The sequence below is a fragment of the Perognathus longimembris genome, chromosome 6 (genome assembly GCF_023159225.1).
Source record: "Perognathus longimembris pacificus isolate PPM17 chromosome 6, ASM2315922v1, whole genome shotgun sequence".
In the NCBI taxonomy this organism is placed as follows: domain Eukaryota; kingdom Metazoa; phylum Chordata; class Mammalia; order Rodentia; family Heteromyidae; genus Perognathus; species Perognathus longimembris.
This window is the reverse complement of record NC_063166.1, coordinates 13,989,325-14,003,478: the sequence shown is the minus strand read 5'-3', so window position 1 is coordinate 14,003,478 and position 14,154 is coordinate 13,989,325. Positions and strand designations below refer to the sequence as shown.

The 14,154-nt window shown below is 52.4% G+C and overlaps 1 protein-coding gene across 1 annotated transcript; it reads right to left on the bottom strand.

Annotated features, from left to right (window-relative positions):
- Positions 1-611: 611 nt before the first annotated feature.
- Abhd16a (abhydrolase domain containing 16A, phospholipase) lies at positions 612-13,811 on the bottom strand. The gene is made up of 20 exons (XM_048348137.1): positions 13,616-13,811; positions 12,604-12,660; positions 11,776-11,842; positions 11,443-11,529; positions 8,980-9,065; positions 7,121-7,194; positions 6,816-6,938; positions 5,696-5,810; positions 5,493-5,594; positions 3,939-4,002; positions 3,560-3,609; positions 3,121-3,244; positions 2,505-2,609; positions 2,225-2,288; positions 1,811-1,867; positions 1,634-1,696; positions 1,438-1,514; positions 1,256-1,354; positions 1,117-1,163; positions 612-950 (listed from the first exon to the last, which is right to left on the bottom strand). Exons 1-20 carry the CDS (start codon positions 13,745-13,747, stop codon positions 867-869), a joined length of 1,677 nt encoding a protein of 558 aa, XP_048204094.1. The 5' UTR covers positions 13,748-13,811; the 3' UTR covers positions 612-866.
- Between the last annotated feature and the right edge of the window lie 343 nt (positions 13,812-14,154).

The following is a 14,154-nucleotide window of genomic DNA, read 5'->3' as shown; positions in this document are numbered from 1 at the left end:
GAATCATTTTCCCCAGGTTCCACTTAAGAATGTTCTAACCGAGCTGTTCAAAAAGCAAAGTGTGGGTCTGAAGTCCTCCGGCACCTGGACCTCGGTCCCGGGCAGGCCTTGCGGGAGGGGTGATGAGACTTGATGTGGTAAGGAGGCCTGCGGGGATTGCTTCTAAAACCCAGACAGCTGCCCTCTCCCCGTTCCCTTGGGGGATCACAAAAGCTGAGCAAAGAAAATTGGGGACACCAAGAGTGACATTTCCAGATGGAACCTGGAAATCAGCAGTGGAGCTGAGTAGGTGAAATTGGATACTAGAAGGCACTTTGTAAATAACTTATAAGTAAAGGGGGTTTGTCACCTGGGGGGAAGGGGGTGACATACAAGGAAGGAGGAGGGACAGCAGCAGGGCTTGCAAAGCTGTAAGAACTCCAGGCCCAGCATGCATGGCAGGGAAGGGGGAAGCTTGAGACCCACTGCACGAGGACAGCGCGGGTTGGGGGCTGACGGTCTGGAGGCTGACTGGAAATGGTGTTTCCAAAGCCTCGTCCTTCGCGTCTCTGCTCTCCCCACTACCAGCCCAAAGCTCCCTGGACACTTGGAAAGCCACACAACTAGCCAAGTACTAGAAAAAATACCTTTTTATTAATTATTAGGAATAATCCATTCATTTTAATAATGCAGAGTGTGTGATGGGGAAGGTTGAGTGCTGTCGTGTGGATGAGGGGAAACGTGCAAGGAGCGGTGGCGAGGAGGGGCTGGTTCCCCACTTTCCACAAACTACACACAGCAACACGAATGCAGAGAACGACTAATGCGAGGGTCCTCCCTCATGTCCCTTCCCGTCCCGTTCTTCCAGCATGAGTCCTCTGCGGTCCCTAGAGGTGCCAGGGCATCTGGAAATTCTGGGCTGGGAGTGGGGTGCAGTGTGTGGCCTCAAAGTTATGCAGGTGCTTGCGGGCCTAGCGGAAGGGAGGGAGGCAGACAGGTTCAGGGCTGTGCTGACCAGAGTTGCTGGGCGGCCCTCCCCACCCGCCACGCTGTCCACCTGCCCGCTCCCCGCAGGGAAGCTGTCACTTCGCCAAGCCCTGCAGCGGTCAGGCCGCCGCTTCCCACCCCTGCGCTCACCAGAAACAACGCCAGCTGCCGCCGTCCATCTGCGCTCATGTCCTCCCCTGCAGAGAGATGGCATCACGCGCAGCCCCGGCTGCATGGCCCTCCCGTCCCTGGCTCTCCCCAGCCTCCCTCCTGCCCAGGCCATCCTTACCCACGCTCCAGGGAAAGTCAGGCCCGTGCTCCGCTTGGTAGGACCGGAGGACAGACAGACACCAGTCCTCCTCTACCTCCCAGCGGCTATAAATCGAGGCTGGTCAGGGAGAGAGAGGAAGGCCTGTTAGCATCCCGGCCTTGCCACGCCCTGGCCCGTCAGCCTCACCGGTTCCCTCTCACCTTCCTCTAGCTGGGAGGAGGCCTCCAGCCACTGCCTCACCACTCGAAGGCCTTCCTCCGCCATCACGCGAGGGTACCTACAGAGCGACCCGGGGTAAGGCAGGGCTGAGGTGATGTCCCTCTTCACCCATGAACCTCCCTCGCTCCCCGAGCCCCCCTCTTCCACCTGCTCCACTCCCGAGTCCCCAGCCCTCACCGGAACTGCAGGAGCTTCAGCAGGAGGTCATTGCCTCGGTTGGACATGATGTCCTCAGGAACCCTGTGGTGAGAAGAATTATAGGGAGTCGGGGAAGGTTAGGAAGGGTCTAGACACCTGGATAGTTTCCTAGGCAGACTCTAGGCTGCTGGGGAGGCAGAGGCCCCGGGCACTCACGTGGTGGTTATGATCTCATCCTTGGTTCTCCGGATCAGAAGCACAGGGCCCTGGAACCTTCAGGACAGAGCAGGGAGGAGGGAAGCGCTCGGAGGAAGACAGGTGACAAGTGGCCTGCCCCCACCCCTGCCACAGGGGTCCCTCGTCTAGCCCTTCACCCAGGGGTGAAGTCAGCCGAGGGACGGTGGAGACTCAGTCTGGCCCGGGGCTGATGGAGGGAAGAGGTCCTTGCTGTGCCTGAGCTTTTGGTTGCCAGATCATGAGGTCCAGAGTCTCAGAGGACCTAGGAAGGCCAGCTGGTCACTAGAGGATGTCAGGGTCACTCGGGGGATGTAGTCAGCACTCATTTCAATGTGCAGTGCTCAGGGGGGCTATCGGGGGCCGGCAGGGGTGAGACAACGGGGCTGCCCTCACCTGCACAGCTGCTCCGAGTTGTTTAGATTGAGATGCTGCCTCACCGTCCTGGTCACCAGGCCCCCTGCGGTGGGATTAAGGGGAAGGGATGGCAGAGACAAAGCCCTAACCCAACATAAAGGCCCCCACTGTTCCCTGAGAAACGGAGACACAGGCTAGAGGACCCCCAAGTCTCAACAATGACCTACCACCTACCCAAAGAGAAGGGAACCCCTTCCAGCTAGAACAGGCTCCAACTCCAGACCACCCCCTCCCTGGTGGGCCCGGGGGCTGCACTCACTCCAGCTGTCCGGCATGACCTTCAATGCCAAGGGCACCAGGTCATCAAAGGAGGCATCCAGGATCACAGCACTGATGTCTGGGTAGGACATGGCTGCCCACGTGGCTGGTACCAGGACAAGGAAAGAGAGGAAGACTGAGAAGGCATCCTGCCCGTCCCCTCCACCCTCCTCCCTGACCTGATCCTTCTTCCTGTGTGATCCTGGGGGTCTCTCCCTAACCGCCCCCCCAACCATCCAGAAAGAATGGAGAAAGAACATGGATGCGTATTGAGGACAGCAGGCAGAAACATTTCCTTTCCCCGACCTCCCCATCCACCAGTCTCCTTTTTTTTTTGTGTGTGTGTGGGGGGGGTGTCGGAGACTAGGACTCAAGCTCAGTACCTGCTGCTTTTGCTCACTGGCTAGTACTCTACCAACTGAGCCACGCCTCTAACCCCTGGTCTACTTGTTTTAATGACCAGGCACAGGGTGGAAGGAAATGTGAGGTGTATACATGGATACCATCTTCCAGGCCCACTTCTCTCTTCCCTGAACCTTTCTTCCACCCCTCTCTGGAGCCATCAGTGCTGGTCCCCATCTCTCCTAGGAAGGTGGGGAGGGGGAGGGAGGCTGTACCAGTGAATCCGCCAATGGACCAGGCATAAACGACAATGTCCTGAGGCTGGAAGCCCAGGCGGTGAATGGCAAACTGGACCACCACATCCATGGCATTGGCCTCATTTTGTGGGAATGGCACCCCCTGCGGGAGGAAGGGCAAAAGCAGGAGGGGAGTCACCACAGGGCCAGCTCACCTGTCACCTGCGGGCTCCTGGAATGAGCCCTTCCTGTAGCCATTGTGTAACACACAGAGGACTTATGGGAAAAGCATGGTAGGCCCACTGCCCCCACTGCCGGCCCTGCTGTGAGGAGGGGCTGCTGTCCCACCCTCAAGCCCAACGGTACGCGAATGGGGGAGCCCCACAGAGACAGACACTCCATTTGCCTCCTCCAGCGGCCGAGCAGAGGAAGATAGCCTTGATTCTAGAAAAGGAAGGGATTCCAGAGAGGGCCTCACCGTGCTTCCAGCAAAGCCTGGATGATTCCAGCCCAGGACTGAATATCCGGCTGTAACACAGGGGGAGAAGGGAATGAAACGTCGTGGCCCAAGCCCCTTTCTGTCCCAAGGGAAAGCACAGCAGAAGGACCCTCTAGCTCAAGAGGCAATTAACTTCTGGCCTTACAAAGACAGAGACAATGCCAAGGGGGAGATGTGTGCGTGCGTTGTGGGGTGGGGTGGGGAATGGAACAGGAGTGGGCATAATAAAGTGAGGGACACAGCCCAGAGAAGGAATGCATAGCCAGTACAGCAAATGGGAAGTGAACTTCTCCCTAGACCTTGCAGAGAACATTCCAGTCCAAGGGGCAGAGGTCAGAAGGCTGGGGCCAGTGCCTACCTTCCAGGGGTGTGGAGACGCAGCCCACCTCATAGAACCCTGCGTTTCCCTCACAGCAGATCACCTAGGAAGGAAGCAAGAGGGAGGCTGAGAAGGCACCAAGTCAGGGCTGAAACCCCAACATGAGCAGCTGTGGAGGGCACTAGGAGAAGAGTTTGCAGGGGAGAGGAAGTTCTCCTTCTCCCCAAGGGGAATAGGAGCTTCTCCTCCCTCGGGTCCCTAAAGTGAGAGGGGAGAAGTGGTCAGGAATGCTCAGCAAACCCGGCCCTCAGAGGAAACCTCAAGTCAAACGGATCCCTACCCCACACCGCCCTTCTTCCTTGCTCCCCAGGAGCGCTCTCTGGGATGTATCTGGGGAGATGTCTCTCAGGATAGGATTACAGATTTGGGGGGAGGGGGGCAAAGCCCAGGGTCTGAAGCACGCTACACTCCCAGGCCTTAGACTGGTTTTCTCTACGGTTTCGGATTGGTAACCATTTCTGTGGTGTGGCCTGCTCATTTCCTTCTCCCTTCCTGGGTGCCAGGAAAAGATAAAAGGTCAGTAAACTGACTCCCTGCTCTCCCAAGCTGGAGCCCCCAAAGAGAACCTGTATGAACTCCCATAGCAGATGGCAGAGCGGGTGCTAGAACCCAGCTGTCTGGACGCCTGGCTCAGAGCTCTTTCCAGAACCACCTGGATACCTCCAGGTGTCCACCAGAACCTCCAGGACACTGCCTGGATTCAAGCACCAGCTCTGGGAAAGTTGTGTCGTACCTCAGTTTTATCATTGGTAAAGTGGGCTGATATCATGACACCTTTCCTGCAAGATGGTTGTGAGGGGGGGCTGGGGATATAGCCTAGTGGCAAGAGTGCCTGCCTCGGATACACGAGGCTCTAGGTTCAATTCCCCAGCACCACATATACAGAAAACGGCCAGAAGCGGCACTGTGGCTCAAGTGGCAGAGTGCTAGCCTTGAGCGGGAACAAGCCAGGGACAGTGCTCAGGCCCTGAGTCCAAGGCCCAGGACTGGCCAAAAAAAAAAAAAGATGGTTGTGAGGAGTGACTATATCTTACAAATAGCAAATGCTGGTCTGAGTGGTGACATTATTATTTTTTGATCCTTGAATGTCAACTTCTATTGCAGCTATTTCCCTATCTCAGGATTTCTTCTGTGTTGTTGTTGTTGGTGGTGGTTATAGGGCTTGAACTTGGGGCAAGGGTGATGTCCCTGAGTTCTTTTTGCTCAAGGCTAGTGCTCTACCACTTAAGCCACAGCTCCACTTCTGGTTTTCTGGTGGTTAACTGGAGATAAGAGTCTCATGGATTTCCAGTCTGGACTGGCCTTGAACTGCAATCCTCAGATCTCAGCCTCCTGAGTAGCTAGGATTATAGGCATGAGCCACCAACACCTGACTTCTCAGGGTTTTCCTATATAAGACACCCTTAGGATAGTGCTGGGAGATGGGGCCATCCCCTTCTTTGGCTCCATACAAAAGGGAGGATTGGAATCTCCAGCTCACCTATCATCATCCTCTCCCCACGCTCCATCTCTGGGTCCCCTAGTCCCTCTCACCAGCTTCTGTCCCTGGGGTTCAGCTGTCCCCCGCCGGTCCACAAACATGGTATCGATTTCATTGCCATCACAAGCCAGCAGCTTCGCGCGGCGACCATTACACTGAGCAAGGGAGAGAGAGGCAAAGGCCGGGGGGGTGAGGGGCAGAGGCCACATCCCTAGGGAGACGGGGCCAGCAGAGGGGTGGCAGGGGGAACCCTCACCTCTTCCACCAGCCGCGCTTGGCCCTGCAGCAGCACGGGCATGAGTGCCTTCTGGAGCAGGTACACGGAGCCTGGGTACAGCATGCGGCGCCCCAGCGTGTGCGCCACCAGGTAGCTGTGGGGAACATGGGTAGTGAAATCCCCAGGCCTTTGCTCGCCCCTATAAATCCCAGCTACTCAGGAGGCTGAGTTCTGAGCCAAATTCAAGACTCTCCATTCCACTTAGCCAGCAAAAAGGCAGAAATGGAGGTGTGGTAGAGGGGGAAGGTAAGAGTTCAAGGCCCATTCAAGTCCCAACACACACACACACACACACACACACACAGAGAACAATTTTGTAAGATGCCCATTTTGTGGCTGAGGAAGTGTGTAGCTCAGTGGTACAGTGCTTGTCTAGCATATGCGAATCAGTGCTGTCTTTGCTGAGACCATGGATACAACTAAGAGTTAGCTGGCTTACCATGTACTCTCAGGCCCCAAGGCAAAATGAGAGCCCTTCAGAAATGTACCTTACCTGGGCTTGAAATGTGGCTTAGTGGTAGAGTGCTTGCCTAGCATGCATGAAGCCCTGGGTTCGAGTCCTCGGTACCACATAACCAGAAAAGGCCAGAAGTGGCGCCGTGGCTCAAGTGGGCGAGTGCTAGCCTTGAGCAAAAAGAAGCTCAGGGACAGTGCTCAGGCCCTGAGTTCAAAATTGGAAAAAAAAATGTACCTTACTTTATCTCCTTAGCTATCCTATAAGGCAGTTTATTCACAGATGTAGAAATGGAGGCCCAGCAAGGCCCAAAGCCAGGGTGGAGGAAGCACAGAGCAGGAGGGCCAGAGCCAGGATGGTTACACTGGGGGGGGGGGGGGGAAGGAAGGGGGCGCACTAGACCCTGCGCCAGCTGTAGAGATGACTCCTCCCTGCCCAACACCCTGCCTCCCCTCAGCCTTGCTGGAGAAGCTCCTGCATCAGAGCTGGTAGTGTCCCAGGGCTTCACTCTTCTCTCCACACATAAATGTTTCTTCACCCCAAAGCACATGACAGTAAGCCCAGTGAGTGACAGCTATTTGACAATGAAGCCCCTCGTCTCGGGGGGCCTCATCCCACATCCCCACCTCCCCAGCCGTGTCCCACCTGGTGATCTGACAAGGCAGCTTCTTAGCCCGGTTGAGGAGGGTGTCCGCTGTTCCCCGATGGAGGGGCTCTGGGCGCAGCAGGGCTACACCGCGACGGGATGGGCCTCCTCGGGACTCCTTCCTGGGAAAGGGGAAGAAATGAAAGATGGGCTTAGGAGCAGTGGGCTGGGGGCGGGGGTGGTCTGAGGATGAGAAGGTGAGGATAAAAGGCATGAGAGGACAGAAGCAGGACAGGATGGTGCAGAGACCATCAGAGTCAGTTCCAGGGGATGGGGGGGGGGGGGGGAGCACCCTGGGCCTCACCGGCTGCTGGCTTCTTCCCAGTGGAAGTCCACTGGCCAGCTCCTGAAGTCAAAGTTGTAGTTGGCCAGCTGCTTCTGCAGGAGGCAGAGAAAGAAGGGAGAGGGAAAAGCAATTGAGGACAGAGGAGGGGTGCCCAGCTAGCACCTCAATACCTTGGCCATCCAGAGGCCTGATCCTCCCACGTCACAGCCTCCCAGATCTCACATGGAAAGCTCTAGCACAGCAGGAGCGATCTGTCAAGGCACGAATCAGGGCTGCCCTGTCTTCCCTCTCCCAGACAACCGTCCCAACTTGGCTCTTCCAAACACTGAAGGCTGAGCCCCCCCAGAAACAAGAGGATTGGACCCACTGGCTGGTGAGTATTCCTTATTCACTGGGATCCTCTATAGGGCACCATCTTAGAAACTCACAAATTCCCCCCAGCTGCTCCAACCAACAAGCATCCCGCTGACTGAGACATGGCTGACTCAAAGTTGGCACCTGGACACCCGGGCTCTCCTCCTGCATAAAGCCTGCACTCTTCCAGCCTCAAAGCCACTTGGTTCCCTTCGACTCCTGCAGCCAGGGGCCAGCGTGGCCACAAAGACCATCAGTGCCTTGGGTCACCCCCAGCACTGGTCCATATGCTTTCTGTGGAGGCGGGGGCTGCGTCTTCACTTGGATACCTTCCTCCCCCACCCCTACAGCTCCCAGCTCTCTATTTTGAGAATTTCTTTCCTCCTGCAAGACAATTTTTTTTTTTTTTTACATTTCCAAAAATAACTTGACTGGAAGAGAGCAAGACAAAAACAATCCAAAAACGAGCTGGGCATTGGTCTCTCATGCCTGTAATCCTAACTGCCCAGGAAGCTAAGATCTCAAGATTGTGGTTCAAAGCCAGCCTAGGCAGACAAATCTGAGAGCTTCTTATCTCCAATAAACCAGCAAAAAGCTGGAAATGGAGGTACGACTCTACTGGTGGTAAAGTGCCAGACTTGAGCGGGAAAGGCTAAGTGAGAACATGAAGCCCAAGTTCTCAAACTTGCACATGAAATTCAAGTTCCAGTGCAGGCACCAAAATGCACAAGCCAAAACCCCATACAAAACCATAAATAACAAAACGAAACAAAGAAGAACAAACAAGCCAGACTTTATTCAGACTCTAGACTTGGCTGCCTTGTGACTCTGCACCCTGGCCTCTTGCCTCTGCTTCCTCGGAGTAATCGTGCTACCTCATGTGGTGTATGCGACACACAAAATGCTTCCGAAGGCGCAGGACAGAGCATCATTACACAGCTCCATAAATGGCGTGCAATAGCCATTAACGCAGTGATGGTGGCCGTAGCTGTTTGATCCCAGAAACCCCTTCACATCAGGAAGGAGCTTTATGGGGCCCCATACCTCCTTCTCAAAGATAATCACACTCCAGCACCACAGGGCTGGCACCGCTTAAAGGAAATTGTGCCCTGGCTTTTCTCCCTGCTGGCGCCACGCTGTGCTCCAGGCCCCGGAGTGGACATACCTGTCCATCTTGTTTTGTCCCCAAACAAAGCTGGCATGGTGTTCCATGTGCAATGCTAAACAAACCTTTACAGAACTGAGCTGCTGTGAAAGGGAGGAAAAACTCTCTCCTGAGAAATGCTGTGCATATTTCTATGTTTAAACACTTCTTGAGGCTGGAAGGTAGAGAGGGAAGAGGTTGTTCTAGAAGAAGTGGTAGGGAGGACAGTTTGCTCAGTGTGCAGGCGAAGGCCCACAAAGCACACTTTTCCCTAGCAGGAGCCAGTGCCTGGTATTCTGGGGCAGCAGAGAAGCTACTCGTGGGGAGTGGGCAGCATGGGACGTGCCTGGAACCTTTCGCCTCTCACCCAACCCCTCACCTTGTTTTCTGCAGACTGGTTCCGATGTGTGGCTTCTAAGATAGTGATGAACTGCCGGTACTGAGGGTTGGTCCAGCGACCGATGCCTGGTAGGGAAGTCAGTAAATGGCATTAGGAAAACTGGGGAGCTGGCTGCTAAGTCTTAGGGAAGTAATTGGAGATGGGGAAGAAGGGCCTGGAAGAAGTGAGACACAAAGGGACTGAAGGTCTGCAGTTGAGGTGGGACTAGATCCTTCTATCAACTAGCTATAGGATTGTTCTCCTTCCCTTCTTCAGGTTGATGTGGGTTTGGTTTTGTTTTGCCAGTCATAGGACTGATCTCAACTTCTTTTGCTCAAGACTAGCACTCTACCACTTGAGCCACAGCATCACTTCCGGCTTTTTCTGTGTATGTGGTACTGAGGAATCGAACCCAGGGCTTCATGCATGCTAGGCAAGCACTCTACCGCTAAGCCACATTCCCAGCCCTTGTGTTTGTTTTAAATAGACTAACAACCTTCCACCATGCAAAATGTTCACTTTCCTCAGGCTTAAAATATTGTTTTACAACCTTACTATTCCCTGGTGCTGACACTGGATTTCTCTTTTCCCAGCCAGGCTTCCTCCACGCTCTCCCTCCATCTGTTCCCCCTGCCATCTGGCTTCACTCTCTTGGCCTTGCCCTTAATTACTTGCTCCCTGAATCTGTCCACCCTGAGTCTCTTCACTATTTTTCAGCTCTACTCTGTCCTTCATGCACCTCAAGACTCCATCTTCCTTGGCTTTCTGGACTCATCCTGCCTCCTCCTACACTCTGGGCCGTTTCTCTCCTGCCCCCCTCCCTTTGCCTTTCCTAAAGACAGCAGTTTTCAGTGCTGATTCTTCTCTTCTTCCCCAGTATGGCATACATTCTCCCTTCACTGCCGAGAGGGCGCAAAGCCTAACTTCTCTCCTCACTGGCCTGCCAGGTATCCTGTGCTATCACAGAGAGAGCAGGAAATGAGATACACAACTCCAGGCCCACAGAGAGCTTGAATTGTGATGGAGGCCAAGGCAGGACTGAGACAAAACAAGAAACAAGAACATGAGAAGCATAAGTGCTACAAACAAAATAAAACCAGGATGAGCTAGAATACTCTACTGTAAGGATATTGCCCAAATAATATGACCAAGAGAAAATGAGGCAAGTTGCAGAATGATTTGTATGCAGTGATGCCATTTATGCTAAAAATGTAAAATGCACAAAATAGCACTATTTTTGTTAATGGATTTGTATTATATTTCATAGACCCTAAGAAATTGTTTTCAATATTTAAAAACTCTAAAATTACTATACATCATAGTATGCATGCTACAATGGTAGTTTAGAGCTCAAAAATTAGGTATCCAGTAAGTAGCAAGGTCCTCGATTGTTTTGGTTTTGGTAAAGAAACAAGTTGGGTATTGGTGGCTCACACCTATAGATCCTAGCTATTCCGGAGGCTGAGATCTGAGGATTGCAATTTGAAGCTAGCCTGGGCAAGAAAGTCTATGAGACATTCATCTCCAATGAACTACCAAAAAAGCCAGAAGTGGACCTGTGGGTCGCATAGTAGAGCACTGGCTTTGAGCAAAAAAGCTCAGGGACAGCACTCAAGCCCTGAATTCAAGCCCCAGGACCGGCACCAAAATAAAATAACAAACAAAACCCACTAACTTAGGTATCTATTTCACAAAAGTAAAATAATATGCATAGGAAGAAAAATCAAGAGGAGAAGAGAAGAATAGAAAGTGGCAATTCCAACTCCACTGTAATGTGTTAGTACTTTATTGACAAAGGCATCAGGAGCAAATATCACAAGGAAGAAGTACTGTAGTTCTTTTGATATTTGTTCTCTGGATTTTGCTGCACTTTTTTCTTTATTTTCTTAGCGCCCAGCTATATGCTGTATTTCTGTACCTATGTATTATTTATACATGTGTAGGAATTTCTCTAGTGTAAGTATATATGTATGTTCATGGAATTGTTGTGGGGCATATTCATAGCAAACATTTTATTATTTTTACCCATTACTATTATTATTTTATTTGTCAGTCATGGGGCTTGAACTCAGGGCCTGGGCGCTTTCCCTGAGCTCTAAGGGTGGTGTGGGATATGCTCAAGACTATCACTCTACTACTTTGAGCCACCCACCACTTCTGGTTTTCTGATGGTTAATTGGAGACAAGGAATCTCACAGACTTTTCTGCCTGGGCTGGCTTTGAACCATAATCCTCAGATCTCAAGCCTCCTGTATTATAGCTAGGATTATAGGCATAAGCCACCAGCAGCTGCCTGCATTATTGTTTTTATTAATTATTTGCTTAACTAAGCCCCTTAAGGAAAAGATCATGCCTTACACCCTTCACCACAGATTGAGGCTGAGCTTCAAATTGTATTTGCAGAAAATACTTAATATTTGCACAGTAATGGACAGATCCAAACCAGGCTTCCTCTCCACCTACCTCGGAGGCAGGCTACACCTGCCAGTAGGAGCAGCAATGTCCCAGCATAGTGAGAAAACGGCACCACTTTGGACAAACTCAAGTAACCTGGGAGGAGAGACAGATGATAGGAGATGCTCTCCACAGGGCCTCTCAGCTATTCTTCCCCAGCTTGGCTCCAACCTCCACCCTCAACCCTCTCATTGGGGTTTTCCTACCCTCAGAGGAAATGCTTGGGGGAAGAAGAAAGCCAAGCTATCCTCATAGATCCCCCTTTCTCTTTGAGGGGAGGTTTGGCTCCGATGCCAACAATGTGCCCACTTCCTGCCCCACCACCTTTGAAACCACACTGACCTTTCCTGTACAAGTAGAAGAAGGCGAAGGGAGAGGAGTAATAAGAGATGGACCAGAAGACTGAAGCCTGCAGCAGAGAGACAGGGACAGGCAATCAATACATGCACACACGCTGGTCTCCCATTTCCAGGCCTAGGCTCTGAGCAAGGTGAATAAATAACCTGAGGAATATCACATTGAGTATCTACTGTGTGCGTGACATGTGACATGATACACACAGTAGGTACTCAAGTCTTTACTCAAAGATAGTGCATTGGAACATAACAGGCTGGAAAAATGAGATGCAGGTTCTAGTATATTCTTCAAATCATCTCCGGCCATAATTCCATTACATTTACAGGCCCAGTCTCTCTGGCTATGCAGGTTAAACAAGCCTGTTCCATTGGCCCTGCTCAGGATAGCCCCTGACCTGGTCCCCAAGAGATGCACAAACGTCACCATAGGACCTCTGCCAGAGAGAACAGCTGTCTCTGCAGCCAAAGAGGTTAGTTGCCAGGGAGGACAGGTCACTGGGGACTACAGGACTTAGCACCTGCAGATGGTCCCAAGAGTAAACATGTTTTCCACAGGACTCAGGCTGCCCCAGAGAAAGTTAGACTACATACATACCAAAGGGGAATATCAAGCATATTGTGTGTGCATGGATGCATATGCATCCATGGGGGGGGGGGGCAGTATCCTTCAGAGCCCATAGCATCCCTCGCTGCCACTCTGCCCCTACTCCCACCCCCAGGGGTGCTGTACTCTCCCAGGCTGGGAGGGGTAAGCTCAAGAGGGCAGCTGGGTCTGGAACAATGCAGTGACTTGCAGATGCTGAGGAAGACTTACCAGGGCCAGGATGCTGTCAGCATGTTTCTCCAGGGCACGCGGCTGATAGTAGGTATCCTGCCAACACAGATGGCCCATTAGGATCCTGCCCTTTGACTGACAAGCCCTTCCCTGTCCCTTTCCAAAGCCCCACTGTTGGTCCCCTGGTTCTAGCCTCCTTGGCTATCTCTTATGGGACATCCCTGGCCTCCACAGGAGCGTCTCTCTCCTACTTTGACCCTCAGCCTGATTTCCCATGCCTAACCATGAGAACAAACAGAGCCCTGGACTTGGAAAGAAAAGTGAAAGCAGCACTGGGTGCCTTTGGCCCAGTTGTGGGTGTGTGCACATGGAAAGAAGGGTTAAGGGAAGAAAGACTCCATGACAATTCTGAAGAGCAATAGAAATGAGTAGGTTGATCAGAAAGACAATATGGCTAGGGGGGTGGGCAGTTTGTACAGGTTATTCCATCTAATTTGAAACTACCAGTAAAATGGAAGAGAATGTTCACAGGAACAGCCTATCACCACCCACTGGTTTGGGGAATGCAATAACTCTGGGATCTGTAGACTAGATTTGGGGAGCGAGGTTCAGGGGATACATGATATATAGAAGTCCTTTTGATATTCAAGGCCAATTAAAAGGAAGATAAACTGAGCTGGAAGAAGAAACAAGGTGCTAAGAAGTATGACAGCAAAAGCCACCGGTTCCCTAAACCCTGTAGGGTTTCTTACAGGACTTGAGACTCAATGGGGACCGGTATGAACCATGACCGACAGGGTGGGGGTACGCGGAGAGGAAAAGGCAAGCACTGGTGGAATGAGAAGGAGGTGCTCCAACGGAAGTAAAGAGGGGAGGCGGTCAGACCTCAGGCGTGACTTGAACCCAGGAAACAAAACAGCGCAGACTTTTCAGACAACTGGCTTGACAATCGGGCTCCCCTGGTTTCCAATAATGGGCACTTCTGGAGAGCAAAGACCGTAAGAGGTCTGGACCGTACCATGTTCTCAAGCAGGGGGGGAACTCGACTCACCCAGGAGCTGGAATGGGAGTTAGTGACTGAAGTTGGAGTTTCAGGGACGCTGGACGGTGACCGTTCCGAGTCCCTCTCCCGGTAGATTTTGTAGAGCCGGGGGCCTAGGACACAGCTCAGCAGCTTCGCCATGGCCCCGGGTAGGGCCGCTGCTCTTCCAGCAGCAGGTCCCCCCCCCCTCCTGGCCCCGCCCTCCCCTGGCTCGGAGGTGTTGCGTGCCCGTGACGTCAACACGTACCGGCTCCGCCTCGTGCCCCCGCGGAGACACTGTACGCTTCTTAAAGGAGGATTCTCGTGCAGTAGGAACTACGGGTTCGGCCGTGGTCAGAAACGAGGTGCTTGGAACGTGGAGAGTTAGAAAAATTGTCTGGTCACAGTGAAGTCTTTTTTTTTTTTTTTTTTTTAGCTCTTAATATCACATTCTCGAATGCTAGTGAAAATGCTAAAGAAAATTCGGAGCATCTACAAAAGATAAGGCATTTAGAGATGTCTCAAATGTGTCTAATTTAAAAAAAAAAGAGTGCAAGGTTTTTAATTTT

Coding starts and splice junctions, on each gene's coding strand:
- Abhd16a (XM_048348137.1), bottom strand. CDS start 13,747: ATGGCGAAGCTGCTGAGCTGTGTCCTAGGCCCCCGGCTCTACAAAATC. Junction 2,289..2,504: donor GGTCATGCCGGACAGCTGGA/GTGAGTGCAGCC, acceptor ATCCCACCGCAG/GGGGCCTGGTGACCAGGACG. Junction 1,515..1,633: donor CTGAAGCTCCTGCAGTTCCG/GTGAGGGCTGGG, acceptor GTCGCTCTGTAG/GTACCCTCGCGTGATGGCGG.